The sequence below is a fragment of the Leptonychotes weddellii genome, chromosome 14 (assembly GCF_054177405.1).
Source record: "Leptonychotes weddellii isolate Sample4059 chromosome 14, ASM5417740v2, whole genome shotgun sequence".
NCBI classification, from domain to species: Eukaryota; Metazoa; Chordata; class Mammalia; order Carnivora; family Phocidae; genus Leptonychotes; species Leptonychotes weddellii.
The window spans coordinates 33,562,072-33,579,182 of NC_138382.1; the positions used below are offsets into that span (position 1 = coordinate 33,562,072).

The 17,111-nt window shown below is 36.0% G+C and overlaps 1 protein-coding gene across 5 annotated transcripts in view; it reads right to left on the minus strand.

Moving 5' to 3' along the window:
• The window catches only part of PSIP1 (PC4 and SRSF1 interacting protein 1), a 40,148-nt gene that overhangs the window by 12,811 nt on the left and 10,226 nt on the right, over positions 1–17,111 (minus strand). For 4 of the 5 annotated variants that reach the window (XM_081804124.1, XM_081804126.1, XM_081804127.1 and 1 more), the window contains exons 4-8: positions 10,209–10,347; positions 7,833–7,937; positions 6,880–6,942; positions 1,706–1,802; positions 705–780 (exon numbers count right to left, since the gene is read on the minus strand). In XM_081804124.1, the coding sequence (XP_081660250.1) occupies positions 705–780; positions 1,706–1,802; positions 6,880–6,942; positions 7,833–7,937; positions 10,209–10,347 (480 nt within the window). The remainder of the gene's footprint in view (positions 1–704; positions 781–1,705; positions 1,803–6,879; positions 6,943–7,832; positions 7,938–10,208; positions 10,348–17,111) is intronic. The other variant, XM_081804125.1, reaches the window with a different exon arrangement.

Sequence of the window (17,111 nt, forward strand, 5' to 3'; positions counted from 1 at the left end):
AGTAGCGGTGGGGAGAGAGAGAGAGAGTCTTAAGCTGACTCCTTGCTCATAGCAGAGCCAGACAGTAGACTCGATCTGATCTCACAATCCCAAGATCACGACCTAAGCGGGAACCAAAAGTCAGATGCTTAAGGGACTGCACCACCCAGGCGCCCCTCCCCCTTAGTAGTATTTTTTTTTAAAGTTATTTTGAAGGATCTAGAAAAGATTTGTGGAAATTGCCTCAAAAATACTTTGTCTAAACCTTCCTTAAACATATACCCTGCCCAATTTCTCTATTGCACATTTTACCCTGTATTATCTAAGTATCTTTATATCCTGATATACCAAGAAGACGTCTTAGATTAACGAAATGATGATCACATCAGATTTTTTGTAAAGTAGGTACCAGGCCCAGCATGGAGCTCAATGGGGAGCCTGAATTCAGGACCCTGAGATCAAGATCTGAGCTGAAATTAAGAGGCAGACATTTAATTGACTTGAGCCATCCAGGTGCCCCTCATATTTTTCTTGATTCCCCATCAATTTTTACTTTCTGTACAACAAAAAACTTTTCAATAGTTTTTCCCCATAATTTTTAGAAATACAAAATAGTAACAGCAAATATCCTATAAAACTGATACAAATACAAAGACATTTATACTTATTTAAAATCAAATACCTCATTCAGTGTATAACTAACTATACATTAAAAATAAACTCACATGTCACCCTCTGAAGGACAAGGCTGTTTTACCATTTTGGGTCTGCCTCTTGGTTTCGGAATCTTCACTTCTGTAGCTAACATTCAGAGGGAAAAAATTAGTAACTATCATCTTTCAAGATGCAATTCTCACATATAAAGATTACAAATGATATATACTAAGAATATTAGTTAGTGGTTTATTACAGACATTATTTTTTAAGTTTTAAAGATAATATCCTCCAATGATTCAAATGAGCAACAACAGAATATTTAAAAGTGGTAGATCAACTGAGTAATTTTCATTCCCTCCTTAGTATGACTGAGAGGGCTTAAAAGAACGCTCCTTAAGTATATACTGTACATTCACATCTTTGAAAATCTGTACAGAATTCACTGAATTTCCTAACACCATTAACTGATCCATTAAAAATTAAATTCCAAGTAATTATGGAAACAAATCTCAGGATTTTTCTTTTCTGGGTATTACTCATCTTCCCCTCCTTTTCAAAGAATATTATGAGGCAGAAAAACATTGGCTCTATTTTGGTTAACTGTCTTTGGTTTACTTTGTATTAGAGGCATATCCTTCCAAACTATTTCCAATTTCCCAAATTAGCACAATACTTTCTATAAGCAATGCTGAAGATAGCTGCACACAGCAAAGGTCATAGGCAAAGAATGCAATAATTTCCATTTGGAAAACTTATGCTTTCTACAGTGAGAGGTAAGGTAAATCCATCATTCATGGAATTTAACCTCACCACAGCCTCAATGCGCCGCTATTAGGGAAAAATAGGAGAGATAAAACAGAAGATAAAAAAAATGTCCCAATTACTTTAAATCTAAAATACTTTCTCACATAAAGCAGAAACCATCATGTTTATCTCCTCTGAAATTTGTTATATATATATATAAAATACATAATCAATTGCCTATCCACCTATTCCAAAGTATCTGAGGCACAACACTGTAATGGGAGTATTCTTCACAACTCGGAGATTTAAACAATAATAATCGTACCTGCGGGTCGTCCTCTTTTAGGACTCACTTTTAGATTAACAGATGCTGTTGCTGTTGTCACTACTCCTGCCTCCTCGGTTTCTACTTGTTTTTCTGCCTGAATCACAAAAACTTAATTAACTTACTTAAGCAAATAAATAGTAAGCATTCGAAATTTAATTCAACAACTAAGATATGCCACCCTAAAGAGTTTGCATATAAGCATAATTTGTACATATTGTTATTCTTTCTCAATAGTGAACTCGTCAGAGTAACATCCCCAAACACAGCTTATAACAATTTATAAGAGTGAACAATTTTTTTTTTTAAATTTATTTGAGAGCGAGAGTGCGCAGGAGAAGGGGCAGAGAGAAAGGGAGGAGAGAATCCTAAGCAGGCTCCCCACTAAGAGTGGAGCCTGATGCGGGCCGGGCTCAATCCCACGACCCTGAGATCCTGACCTGAGCTGAAATCAAGAGCGGCCACTTAACTGAGCCACCTAGGCGCCCCTCTAGCAAATAATTCTAACAAACAAAAAAAACCACTTCTTAGATATCCTGGGCCTAAAAAAATCATTTGTAAAAACAGAGCTAACATGCTTGATGTAAAATGGTGACCCAAGTATAATTACACTTAACCCACACATTGCTTATAAATGTACTTTCACCAAGTATCTCAAAATGCGAATAACACTTCACACTCTGTACTTATGAGAACCTAAATTAATATTCTAATATTAGTAAAGGCAAGAAGCTAAGTTGAGGATATTTCTTATTCTTTTACTTTGTTAATATATACGTTTTATTTTTGAACTAAGACTGACATCTGCTGTTCTTCTCTAGGAGTTATTCTTATTTTCCATAAAAAGTGATTTACTACAGTAAAGTAATAAATTCCAGTGACCCTTTGCAGACTAAAATGACCCCTGAAGAGACAAGAGCCCCAAATGAGAGTCAGTTTAATTGATTAAAGCAGTAGAGTAGAACAAAGGTTAAAACCACCAATTAGAAAGGAAATGCAAACAACTCATCATAATTGCAATGGGAGGAAAGAAACAGTGAAGAAAGAGAAGGATGGGAGGACCACTATAAGCTGCTTCCCTATGACCAATTATTTCAATTCAGCACTAACTAGATCAACAAAAATAAAGGCAATAAAGCATGTAAAAACATGCATAATCCAACCTTATTGATAAAAGACTTAAAAATCTTTTTTTAAAAGATTTTATTTATCTGAGAGAAAGAGAGCATGAGTGAGGGGGAAGGGGCAGAGGGAGAAGCAGACTCCCCGCTGAGCAAGGAGCCACACACTGGGCTCGATCCCAGGACCCCAAGATCATGACCTTAGCCCATGGCAGACACTTAACTGAGCCACCCAGGTGCCCTAAAAACTTAACAAATCTTTTAATCAACAATCTGATTTGCAAACATTTAAGAGATAATGCCCAGTATTGGTAAGGAAAAGAAGAATCATATTATTACCAATAATCAGTAAACTGGCAACACCTTTCTGAAAGATCTTTATGAATATCAGCAATTAAAAATATGCAAATTTTTGATTTAGCAATCCCACGTCTAAGAATGTATCCATTTTTAATCTTTAAACATTTTTGCTTTTATAGTTGGAAAATAATAATGCATATTCAAAGCATTATTAAAAGTCAATAAACTCAGCTAAATTCACCCCTGAATTGTTTGCAAGGAGCATTACAAAAATTGCTCTGCTAAACATTAAGTTTGTATTTCTAGAATTTTAAGAACTTCCACAGCACCCCCACTCCTGCACAAATCTTGATTCAATAGCTCCCCTGGTGGAGAGTGTTTTTTCCAAGTTCCCCAGGTACCAAAGGTTGAGTACCCAAGACTGTATGACAGCTCTTTTCATACTGAAGTGTTTATGAGGGCAAAGTTCTCTAAGATTCAGTTCAAACTGGGGTGCCTGGGTGGCTCAGTCGTTAAACATCTGCCTTCGGCTCAGGTCATGGGTCCCAGGGTCCTGGGATCGAGTCCCACATCAGGATCCGCTTCTCCCTCTCCCACTCCCCCTGCTTGTGTTCCCTCTCTTGCTGTGTGTCTGTCAAATAAATAAGTAAAATCTTAAAAAAAAAAAAAAAGATTCAGTTCAAACTGATGAGCTCTTCAGTGCAAAAACCAACAAAACAAAAAAACCCCCATACATCTCTTCATTTACATTTTCTACTTTTGGAAGTAAATCAAAACATTACATAAGAATTAAAGGTAGAATGGATGTTTTGGAGGAGATACCAGTAAGAGGTAACAAATTCACCAATAATTAGTATCATAAACAAAAATAGAATACTGCATCAAAAAACCAGCCCTCCCCATGGATATGTATTCTTGACTGTTAGAAAAATCAGACAAGTCAAAAGCATTCCTCATGAAAATAAAATAAGTATTTCATCCAGAGAAAAGACAATTATTTCGAATATACATATATTTAAATCTTAAATGCAAATAGTCTACAAATTTCTTCTATATTTTACTTGATCTCCCTGAGGCCTCTAAGCCTTTGATACCTCTACTCCCTGTTTATTACCCCACTTTCTAGCACTACTCCCTTCATGATCTTACCTAAAGCACCCCTCCCCAAACCTCACGGGACTACACTATTCATATGCATATCCTCAAGTCCTCTGCATTCTTGTTTTGCTGCACCCTTCCCACAAATCTCCAGCAGAGAATTACTATAAAACTCTACCTTCTCTGCTCTATTATTCCCTGCTGCTGAGACCTGAGGGGGGTAAAAATGATACTACTACATTCATTTTACGGCGATCTCAGTTGGGAACTCAAAGCCATCCATTAATATCTTTACCCTGTTGTGCGTGCCTTTTCTCCCCTCACCAGCATAAACTTTCAATCCTTTCTTCCTGCCTTAGATCATATACACAGTCCTCCTTTGAACTGGGTGGTGGAGAAAAGAGACTGAGGCCAGCAGGAAGGAATTCCCTTAATTCCCAATTCTCCCTAGAACTTCTAAATAACCTCCTCCATCCTTCTCTTTAGTGTATGAAATGTCCACCTCCTTCTTCCTGTTAAGTCTCTTCCTTCAAATGTGCCCCCCTCCCTTCTCTCATCCAGCATCTTCTTACTACAATTATCCATATTTTCCACATCTTCAATCTTTCCCAGTTTTGCAAAGAAACAGTTAAAGCCATCATATTTTTTCACTTTAAACCCTCTCCTTTAACCATTTAACCATGCAAATCCCTATTGCTGCATTCTCTCTCCTTCCCTTCAAAGATTGCAGAACAGTGTAACTTTAACATTAAACATTTTATTCTGCAACCCCCTTCATTAGCCCTTACTGTCTGACTTTAAAGTATCCTGGGGGAGCCCAACTGTCAAATACCTTCCAGGATCTTCTCCGTATCAGGACACTGCTGGCCATTTAAAAAAAATTCTCCCGACATCCTCTCTTTGCTCCTGATAGTTCATTCTCAGCCTTAACTTTACAAAGCAACCTCTCATCTCCGTTAAGTTCCCTCAGGATTCTGGTTTCTGCATTCTTCCCAGTAAACTTTCTCCCTTGACTACCTCACCTACTGTCCTATCTTTATATCAGTGACTAGACCTTTAACTTTTACCTTTTCCCCTTTTGATGTTAAAACAATATACCTGCAGTCTAATTCCCCTAGATGTTTTACTTTCTCCTCCCCATGTCTCTGGTCCCAAACCAAACCAACCTTGGAGTCACCCTACATTCCTCCCTCCCTTCACACCCACTTTCAATCAACCATCAGCTTTACCCTTGAAGTGCTCTTAAATCCTCTCTGATTCCACACTACTAAAAAACCTTCTAGAAGGTCCCTTCCTTCCAATCTCATGCTAACTCCTCAGATAAGCCTTTCATGACTTAGTTACCAAGTCACTATCATAATGCCCCATTTTAACTCTTATGTATTTATTGTCTGTCCCACAAAAATAGAAGTTCAACAACAACAGAGACCTTACTTCTTTATTCACTGCTCCATGCTGTGCCTGCACCAGTCCTGTTAGTACTAAAATTCTGAATGAATTAATCTGTGAACTTGTCTCACCACCCCAATCCAGTCTCCATCATTCACACTGCTTTAAAAAAGGATGCATGTGAAATTTAAAATGATTCAGTGGCTTCCCATCAACTCTCTAAGTTCAAGGTTAAGTTTAAGGTGTTGTGCCGTTTTCCCTCAAACTTTAATACTGAGACACAATGCTTGAAACAAAATTTTCTCTACACCTATGTATATACTATTCAAATTGCCTCACATGTTCTTCCCCTCCCTCCTTCATCTGCCCGACAAGACCGCCTACGTTAAAATCTTGTTAAAGTTATCAAAGCCCCTTCCATACACAACCCACAGGAAAAAAAAAGCCACTATAATTATCTGTTTTCATATTTTACTTCCTCATGAGATACCGAAGCCTTAGTTTTCCTTGAATCTTTGGCATATAACAGTCTGAGACATAAACAGGTCAGAAAAAGGTGATGAACAAAGCATATAGGGAAGAAACATTAATTAAAAGCAGAGGGTGTACCTCCTCCTAAAATGTCACATATTCTCATTTAATGCAACAATGATGCCAATAATAACATTAGAATGGACAATACTGACAGCAATTACTGTGTACCAGGATTTACTATGGATATTTAATGTGGTAACTCATTTAATCCTCTCAACAACCTTATGAGTATATATTATTATCCATTTTACAAAGAAAATTTGAAGAAGTGGCATTAAAAGGAATGAAAGCTGATGCATTTCCTTTCCTTTACCAGTCAACGTATCTTAAGGGTGCTGTATCACTAGAAAAGAAACAGACAGTTTTCCTAAATAAACATAATCTATCCTTTAAAAAAGTTAAGGACTTGGGGGCGCCTGGGTGGCTCAGTCATTAAGCGCCTGCCTTCAGCTCAGGTCCTGATCCCGGGGTCCTGGGATCGAGCCCCGCATCGGGCTCCCTGCTCCGCGGGAAGCCTGCTTCTCCCTCTCCCACTCCACCTGCTTGTGTTCCCTCTCTCGCTGTGTCTCTGTCAAATACATAAATAAAATCTTAAAAAAAAAAAAAAAAGTTAAGGACTTGGGAGTAAAGGGCCAACTTTAAATTTAATAAGGTTTCATTATCTCTAGTCTTCTTCAATCTGACCAAAACAAAAATTATTTTACAATCCCTGTGGTTAAGCAGCAACATTACCTTTCTCTTTCTCCCTCTTCTGGCAGCTTTTGGAGTGGTTATGTCAATTGCTTTAGTCACATCCTAAAATTGAAAAAAATATATATACACACACACGAAACTGAATAAATTATGTCAAGACTTAAAATTTCTTTAAAAATAAGGGCATATTTCACTAAAGACACTAGGGAAACTTGTTTTAATTCTCTGAAGTTTGAAATTATCAACATTAGAAGTCTTATCATTATAAAGTGAAAGGAATACCTAGTATCTTTGTCTACAAAAAAAAATTATTTCCTCTGTCAGATGAAATACAAAATTCATGCCTGCTAGTACACAAGGAAGTCTGTCTTTTTAAATTTATAAAACCACTTTTTTTCTACAGTAGAATCCTGAATTTTAGGGTTGTAAATTTTAAGAAGTGGCTGAGACTTTGGAGATCATCTAACAACTATTCCATGAGGCCTGAAAAGGCTCAATGAGATAATCAAATTCACAGATGGAAGTAAATCTAGAAAAATTCAGTTCAATGCCCTTTCCAGTACCTCCATCCCACAATACCTTGCTTTAAAAAGATTCCTAACAAATAGTAACCCACTCTCCTATATGTGGACCTCATATATTGCAGAGCAGAATAACTTCAAATAAAAACATCCATGCTTTTTAAAAAATTTTTATTAAGTAATCTCTATTCCCAATATGGGGCTCGAACTCATGACCTCAACATCAAGAGTCACATGCTCTACCAACTGAGCCAGCCAGGTGCCCCAATATCATGCATCTTAAAAATGCAAAAATTATTTTACAATACAGTATTTCATATTCACACCAGGAAATAAGCCTTAAATATTTTCTCACTCATTACTCAACTACTTTAAAGATTACTTTCTACTTAGCAATCAAAGGATGAACCCATCTTACAATTTCTTCCTTGAAACAAAATGGGTTTAGAATGCAAGAGAAATTAAACACACCTCATTGCTGGCTTTTTCTTCATGGTCAGTATCTTCCTTTGAAACACTTGTTTCTTTTTCTTCAACTTCAACATCAGATGATGCATTTGATTGTTTGGTTGATGCCTATAAACAACCAGGTCTATTAATCACAATTTACCCCAATTTAAAAATTTTCTACCCATGAAAAAATTCAAAAGCCTGTCTGCAAGTTACAAAAGTACCCTCATTTGTGTTCCATAAGATGTTTTTTAACATACACAATTTAAAAACAAGTTTTAAATTCTATTTTTTTTTAAAGTCTTAAAGGGATTGTATTCCTGTAATTGAAGGTATACAGAGTGTAAAGGATAAAACTGTAAGGCAGAAATGGAAGTATAATTACAAAGAATACCATTCTGATGTTCTGACCAATAAATATCCAACAAGATATAATGTAACTTGATTTAGAATAGCACTGTTTATTCAACTATTGACATTCTAAAGAGAAACTTACTCCAAGACACAGAGCCTTTTAGCAAAGGACATATATAACAGCTTTATTTAAAGACTTTGATTTATATCTCATACTTAGTTTATTTAAAAGGCACTGAGTGGGAGTCCAGTAAATCATCATTACCCCCCCGCCCCGTATTCGTGGATGGTAATTCAATCAGGCAGTGATTCATTCCTCTGGGTTCAGGGTAGGGGTGAGAACCAATCATCATTAAATTTTAAAAGTACCCCCCAGATGATAAGATACACAGATGATCTACTAGGGGCCCAAAAAGATGAGTAACAGAGGTAACACAGTACATATTGGGAGGAGGTAAGCACAGGTCTACAAGATGACAGCATTGCAGTCCAAACTGTGCCCCTTATGATTTCAAGTCTAAACTGTAAACCCATTTCTTCTTTGGTAAAAACCCATAAAATTATGAAGTCACAACAGAAAAATATAAAAATGCCCCCCAAATTACTTAAATTTTTGTAAATCATGATGGCCAATTTTTTTGTTTTCCATGTTCAGGGTTCACTGTTTTCTCCAAGTCCTAGGAATGTGCCACTGGGGACGTTTGGGCCGGAACACAAAGTACATCACACCAGCACAATCATTCATACTTTTGTTAAGGACAGAAAATTGCTAGGTTTCATGCACACAACCTACCAAAAATTTCATTGTGAAATGGAAAATACCAAGTATATATGGTAAAAACTACCTGGAGATTAAGTAGGTACATAGGAACACAGGATAGGTTGACCATGCTGGGCTGTGTGGAGGATAAAAAAGTCCTTGAAGGTACAATCCCAGGACACATGATCCAAGTGAAGTTACAAATTGTTGGCTTCAGGAAATAATTCAGTCTCTCTGGATTCCCATTATACAACTGAGGCAACGATGGGAAACCATCTAGCCTTACATTCATGCAACAATATTTAGTGAATACCTATTCTTGCCACACATATAGCAGTAACAGGCACATACAACACACAACTTCTTCATTCATGGAGCTAATAAACTGTGGCAGTTAAGTACAGAAGCAAATATGATATGGTATGATCAACAAGTAAGTTCTGGGTGGTAATGAAGGTATTTAGGATCATCTAATGCAGCCAGGGAGGATCAATATAAGATTTAAATCTTCCAGGAAGAATAGCACCTGAAAAGTTCTCAAAGGTGAGAAAAAGCATGGCATATGCAAAAACAAAAACAAAAACAAAAAAAGACAGACTTCAAAGTAGAAAGTTGTAGAATTTTTGGTCTGCTGCTAACTCCTTTAGTTTTTACTACCTCAGTCTAATTTATTTATTTAAATTTATTTTTTTAAACAAGCTCTACACCCAATGTGGGGCTTGAACTCACAACCTGAAGATCAAAAGTCACATGCTCTACTGACTACCAGTCAGGTACCCCTACACCTCAGTCTAATTTAAATGAACAAAACTCTGAACATGTGAAAAACAATAAAAAGGAAGGTTAAGGCTACTCTTCTAGACACCAAAAACATTAAGTATAAATTGCATTGTGCTGTAACTACTTCTGTCACATATTTAATTTAACCCATGTGAGGTTTGTATTTTAATACAATTTTATGGATTTAGAAATTAAGATGAATAAGAAAAAAACATACATCCTTCAAGTACCTGAATTTAAGAGAACAGTACATACGATGTAATGATACATCAAACTATCAATCAGGACTTAAATAACTATTTCCCAGTTTTCTGATATCTGTTTAACCAGGCAGGGAATATTTTCATCATTTCATCTAGCTGTGAAAGATCAAGTTTCAACCTCACAAGTAAACACAATTTAATGTGAAATTCACAAGGCTCTTAATATTTACTTTCCTACAGCTATCATAGTGATTATCCCCCAAGACTGAATAATACTAAATTTTATGTAATGTAACGCACCTGTTGACTTGAAAATTTCACTTTCGGATTATTATCTATCTCCCATAAACCTTCATTAAAGCCTTTTCGTTTATTTGGTTTGCCGTACTTTTCCTTATTTTCTGAGTAAGGAAATATATCCTTTGGGCCTAAAAAGGCACTAAAAAAGGAGAAGGAGAAAAATGTGAGCGCAAAGCAATTTCGAATATGTGTCATTAAATAGCATTATGCTATGATGCAATTATAAACAATTCTTAACCCAAAATTTATTTTAAAAATCTTAAAGGGTAGACGCAAATAACTCATTAGATTTAAGTTCAAATGCTTTTATTAAATTCAGTCACAAGCTCCTAGAATCCAGTCCTGTATTAAAAAAACACTCAAGTTGCACAATGTGAATGTACTTAATGCCACTGAATTGTACACTTGAAAATGGTTAAAATAAATTTTATGTATATAATTAAAAAATGCCCCCAAATGAAAAGAACTGTGACACAACTGCATTAATCAATCCATTTAAAATGCACTCCAAATATAATTTTATTTCAAAGTAATCTGGTATAATACACAACTCATAAAATACTATTAATAAGGTATATTACTATATGTATATATACACAGGTTTTTGGAATAAAATGTGTTAAGAATTTTACTTTATTCAATGAAGGAATGAGAGGTTATAACTGGTTCGTTTGTTCATTCCTATATTCATTAAAGTCAGTCTTGTATTTGTGGTAGTTACGTCCTATAATATAAAGTCACCACAAACACTGGATTAGTGAATAACACACCACTGCCCCAGGGAAAAAACAGGGTAGGGTTCCTGTGAGCCTCTGGTCGGTCACATTTTCGTCAACCAATCAATACATAATCTTGTTTTTTGTGTGTGTTTCTGTTTAAAGACACATCAACATATGTTAGGGACTCATTCACATTGAACTCACAGTCAGCAACTTATTATAACACATACTTTCTCCATACAGCACAGAACTGCCTTCTGGCACTTAGGAACGCTAAATAGCACTTCAGCACCATATTTGGGGGCTATAACAAAGTGCAAAAGGACCAAGAAAAAAAAAAGGACAAAAATGAAAAAACTATAGCACTACCTAGGACTGCAAAAAGGATAGTTTATAGTATAAGAGCAAAAACAAGAAGGCAAAGTACTGCCCTGGTAAGCCTCAGCTAGGAATGAGTGCATCAAATCACTCAAAATTTTTGCCATTCTGCTTGCACGTGAAGGCACGGTGAGTACTGATTTGGGTATATTTTTAGTGAGCAGGCGAATTCACAAATATGGAATCTGTGAATGATGAGACTAAACGGTGTGTGTAATTGGAGATATTTTCCAGAACAGACACTTTATATCTCTTACATCAGTTGGTCCTGCAGATGTCTGTCAATTCTATTAAGGAATTCATGCACTGTACCTGTGAGTTTTTTGGTTATGCTGCTTGATATACATGTATTCTCCAAAGGAAAAGGAAAAGGAAAAGCAGATTACTCCTCCTCTAAAATGTGCTATGATTTAAGATTATAAATTATTAATTAGGGATATATCAAAGTCCTTACCTGGTAAAATTCTTTAAGAATTAGGACCTAATGACTACAGTTAATACTCCAGTTAGAGTATTTCAGAAGGCTTTAGGATAAAATTTTAATTAAAAAGAGACTTAGAGCTCTATTTAAATATAACCAGTGCATATCAAAGTCAGCTTCATAATTTAAATTCTATAATTTAGGAATTCTCACTGTATACATGTACTTTTGGCTGCACATTGATTAAAGCACATTTAAATCATCATTATCTCATTTGATTCCTAGTAAAAGCCTGAATTTCTGAATCATTCATTCCTACCCATCATCTCAAATTAGAAAAACTAACACATTTAGTTAAAAGAGTAAAACAATTCTTCCTACATAATGTTTCAAATTCCAAGTAAATAACTTGAGTTAAATATCCATCAAAAACAAATATACTTCTAGTTAGAACAAACCAATTCAACACAAATTCTTGCAAAACCGCACAAAAACAACTCATAAGGCCAAAGAGGACAAGAAACACAGTACCAGCAGAGACCTAGAAGCTGGAAAGAAAACTGAGGAAAGGTTGGATACTAAGCAGCAATGTACAAACACAGCACCATCCTACAGTTCAAAATGCCCAATGGGCTCCAAATTTGTGGCATCAAGAACTTCCAAAAGGGTGCCTGGGTGGCTCAGTTGGTTAAGCGACTGCCTTCGGCTCAGGTCATGATCCTGGAGTCCCGGGATCGAGTCCCGCATCGGGCTCCCTGCTCGGCAGGGAGTCTGCTTCTCCCTCTCCTGCTCCCCCCTCTTGTGCTCTCTCTCTCACTCTCTCTCTCAAATAAATAAATAAAATCTTTAAAAAAAAAAAGAACTTCCAAAAGTGCAAGGGATCTTAAATACTTAATAAAATTATACAAAAGTATTTTAAAACTTCAAACATGGGCATTTTTAGATATGACTCTAAACCTATAAGCTATTCAAAAGAGAAGACTGATTCTACCACGATGTTATTTAGCGTATAAAGGTTTGACAGTTCATTTTACGTGGGTTATTTTTCTTTTCTTAAAACAGATAGTCCTTACTTTGCATGACAGCATGAGACTATAAAAATGACCATGCAAAAGGGCCCTGGATGGCTCAGCTGGTTAGGCGTCTGGTTTCAGCTAAGGTCATGATAGGTCAAGATCTTAGGGTCCTGAGATTGAGCCCTCTTGTCAGGCTCCACACTCAGCTGGGTTTCTGCTTGAAGGTTCTCTCCCTTTGCTCCGCCCCCCCATTCACACACACAGATAAATAAATCTTAAAGAAAAAAAGACATAGCAAGGCAATCTAAATTAACAAGGGGAAAAATTATGGTCGTTCCATAATTTGAAACTGTCAAAACATTAAACTCTATTATTGACAAAGACATGAAAAAATATTTATTTAGTACACTGTAATGTAAAACATTAGAAAAATTGAGATTGAAGTTTTTCTTTGTAAAAAAAAATGTAACTCAGGAAGAATAGTTTGAACAGTGCTTACTTTCTTCTGATCATATAACTCATGTATGGAGTGAGCATATTTTCTATGCCTTGGCAAATTGTCATATTCCTTTCTAAGTCTGATCAGCTTCCAACATTTTATCCTCTGCACTTTGAATTTTGTGAAATACCTGTAATGCTTTTTGTTGGCATCACTGCCTGAGACAGCTTCATCCTTTGTATTACAACCACTTTCCTCATTTATGTTGCTAAGCTTGCCTTCACCAAGTTCCTCTGGCTGCATATGCAGTCTCTCCAAATGCAGCATGTCTACATTTGAAGATTAGCTATTTCTTCTGTAACTCCACTTACATTCAGTTCAAATTTCACTTCTAGTGTTATTAATTTGTCTCTTTGCTGCACTTTCATCTTTGCTGGCCAATTCCCTATATTGTTTTTTAAAAGTAACCTGACTGGGTATATCATTGAGATAAAAATGCACCACCACCACTACACGCTGTCATCTATGCATGAATAGAAAAACAGATGCACACTGACCAATCACTAAGAGCCTTTGAAAAAAGTGACATGCTATGCATCTGTTATTTATATTCTGACTTGTGGACTGAAGAGCTAGCAGCAAATTTTGTGGTTTATGCTATTACAGTTAATATTCCAGGGTATGTGAAATTTGAATCATGTTACTGGGGGACTGGTGTTATTTAAGTAAAACTTGGTAACAAAATTCATGCATACTGGGCCTGTACCCTTCTGTCTTCTTCATGCTTTGACTTCAAAATTCTATTTTTATTAGATAGTAATACTGCCACTCTTGCTTTCTTTGTGACTATATTATATCGTTACTTGGTCATGTCTTATTTGAGCTTTGTCTCACAAAGTAAGACACAGCTAGATTATTTATTCCCATCTGAAAGATTTTTTCCAATCTGAAAGTCTTAACAGAATTCTATTCATACAATGTAATCATTTATATTTGGTCTCATTCACACCACCTTGTTTTACATACACCTTTTGATTATACTTGGATAACTGTTATTCTTACTTTTGCTGAATAGGTTTTTAAAAAATTCTCCCCTGATCCTTCCCTAGATTCAGATTTCAAGCTCTACTTTCTTTTATTTTTACTATTATGTTCACAGTTTAGCTGACTCTTGAACAAAACAGGTTTGAACTGTGCAGGTCCACGTATGAAGGGGATTTTTTTTCTTTTTTGGCACTGTAAATGTATTTTCTCGAGCTTACTTTATTATAAGAATACAGCATATAATACACGTACCATACAAAATATGTGCTAATTATATTATCGATAAGGCTTCCAGTCAACAGTAGGCTAGTAGTTAAGTTTTTGGGGAGTCAAAGTTATTTGCAGATTTTCAACTGCATGGAGGGTCAGCGCCTCTAACACCCACACTGTTCAAGGGTCAACTGCGTGAGTCCTACTTAAATCTGCATTTTTATCAACATACCAAAATTTAAATAACAATGCTTTTCCAAGTGAGAAAACCTTTATAACTCTAAATAGTTCACATTATGTACAGAAGGTTAAAAAATATTCACACATGGGGCGCCTGGGTGGCTCAGTTGGTTAAGCGACTGCCTTCGGCTCAGGTCATGATCCCGGAGTCCCTGGATCGAGTCCCACATTAGGCTCCCTGCTCGGCAGGGAGTCTGCTTCTCCCTCTGCCCCTCCCCCCTCCCATGCTCTCTCTCTCTCATTCTCGCTCTCAAATAAATAAATAAAATCTTAAAAAAAAAAAATATTCACACATGAAAAGATGCTCAATATCATTAGTCATCAGTAAAATGCAAATCAAAACCACAAGATACTACCTTCACACCAACTAGAATAGCTATAATAAAAAAGACAGATAATAACACGTCTTGGCAAAGATACTGATAAATTAAAATCCTCATACATTGCTCGTAGGAATATTAAAATGATGCATGGCTGATTTGACAACGGTCTGGCAATTCCCGAAAGGATTAAACATAAAGTTATCATTTGACCCAGGAATTCCACTCCTACAGAAGTAAAAACACGTCCATGCAAAAACTGGTACACACAAAACTTGTATTCATAATAGCCAAAAGTAAAAACAATCCAAATGTCTATACATTGATGAATGGATAAATAAAATATGCTAGATTAATACAATGGAGTATTTGGCAAGAAAAGGTAATGAAGAACTATCACATGATACAATACAGATTAACCTTGAAAACATGATAAATGAAAAAAGCCAGTCATTAAAGACCACATGTTATACAGTTCCATTTATATGAAACACTCAGAACAAGGAAATAGATTAGTGACTGCTATGGTAAGACAGGAGACAGAATTGGGGAGAAATGGGAAGTATCTGCTAAACGGCACCGGGTTTCTTCTTGGCATGATGAAAATGTTTTAAAACTGTGCTAATGGCTGCACTCCTCTCTTGTATATACTATGTATTGAACTGTACACTTTAAATGGATGAACTGCCTAAGATATGCATTATATCTCAATAAAGCTGTTGAAAATATTTAGTAAGTACATCCTACCAACAAAAACAATCCATAATTTTACCAACTATAGATAGCCACCGTTTCAGCCCACTTTTTAGCTGTATGTATACATATTAATACGTAATTTAGATGTATATGCTACATATTCAGCCATCCTTGTTCAAATTAAAATGAACATCTCTTCATGGCAATAATTACTAACAGCTACATATTATTTCACTGAATGGCTATCTCAAAACTGACTTGCCTATTGTTGGACTACTTTCTGTAACATATTTTCTATTACAAATAATGCAGCCATAATAAATATAATATTGCTCAGTCTTTGCACCTATCTTCATAACATATTCTCAGTAGAATTGCTGGGTCAAGCAGTATGCTCAAGACTAAGGAACCCCTTAATGAGACTCAAACCTTGGAGGAAGAAAGAAGAATCGTCCCACATTCTCATTGTAAAAATGTATCAAATCAATACACCTTAAACTTATACATTTTTTAAAGATTGTTATTTATTTACTGAGAGAGACAGAGAGGGAGAGAGCAGGTGCTAGTGGGGGGGGGGGGGGAGCAGCAGAGGGAGAGGGACAAGCAAACTCCATGCTGAGCTCCAGAGCCTAACATGGAGCTCTATCTCAGGACCCTGATGATCTGAGCCAAAATCAAGAGTCAGACACTCAACCAACTGAGCCACCCAGGTGCCCCAAACTTATACAATAGTATATATGCCTACTACATTAAAAAAAAAAAGAAAAACAACTACAAGCACATTTCCACGCGCCCACACACACATACACAGAATCCTCCCTGGGGATGCAATCCCACAGGTTTAATGAAGAGGGTCTTGATTATTGTTTAGACAGCCATCACTAGTCCCCAAGGGCACAACCTGATGTGGCTATGGCTCTGACTCATTCTTCAAAGCAGCCCATTTTAAAATGACATACCAAAAATAAATTAATAAAAAGTTTTAAAATTAAGATTTAAAAAATAAATAAAATGACCTACAAATCTCAAAGAAAATACATCAAAACCTTAACAGGTTTTGGGGTCATTTCTTAAAAACAAATAAAAATGACTTGTTTCCTTTATAGAAAACTTTTTAATTTTAACAATGAAAAGATACATGTTAATTCAGAGTTACCCATCAAATTCCAGAGGTGAAAAGGAACTTAGGTATCACCAAAATCCTCATTTCAAAGATTAGAAAATTGAAGACCAGAAGGATTAACTCATTGAAGCAAGGTCATCTAGCTATTAAACAGCAGAGCCTCAACTTTGTACAGTATTCGTTAAGAGGGTTTCAGGGTCTCCTTTATTCACTGTAATACAGTCTCTGAAACACCTACTAAAATACTGATACCATATCCCTGTATATATCAACTCTGACTTTAAATACCAATGTCCT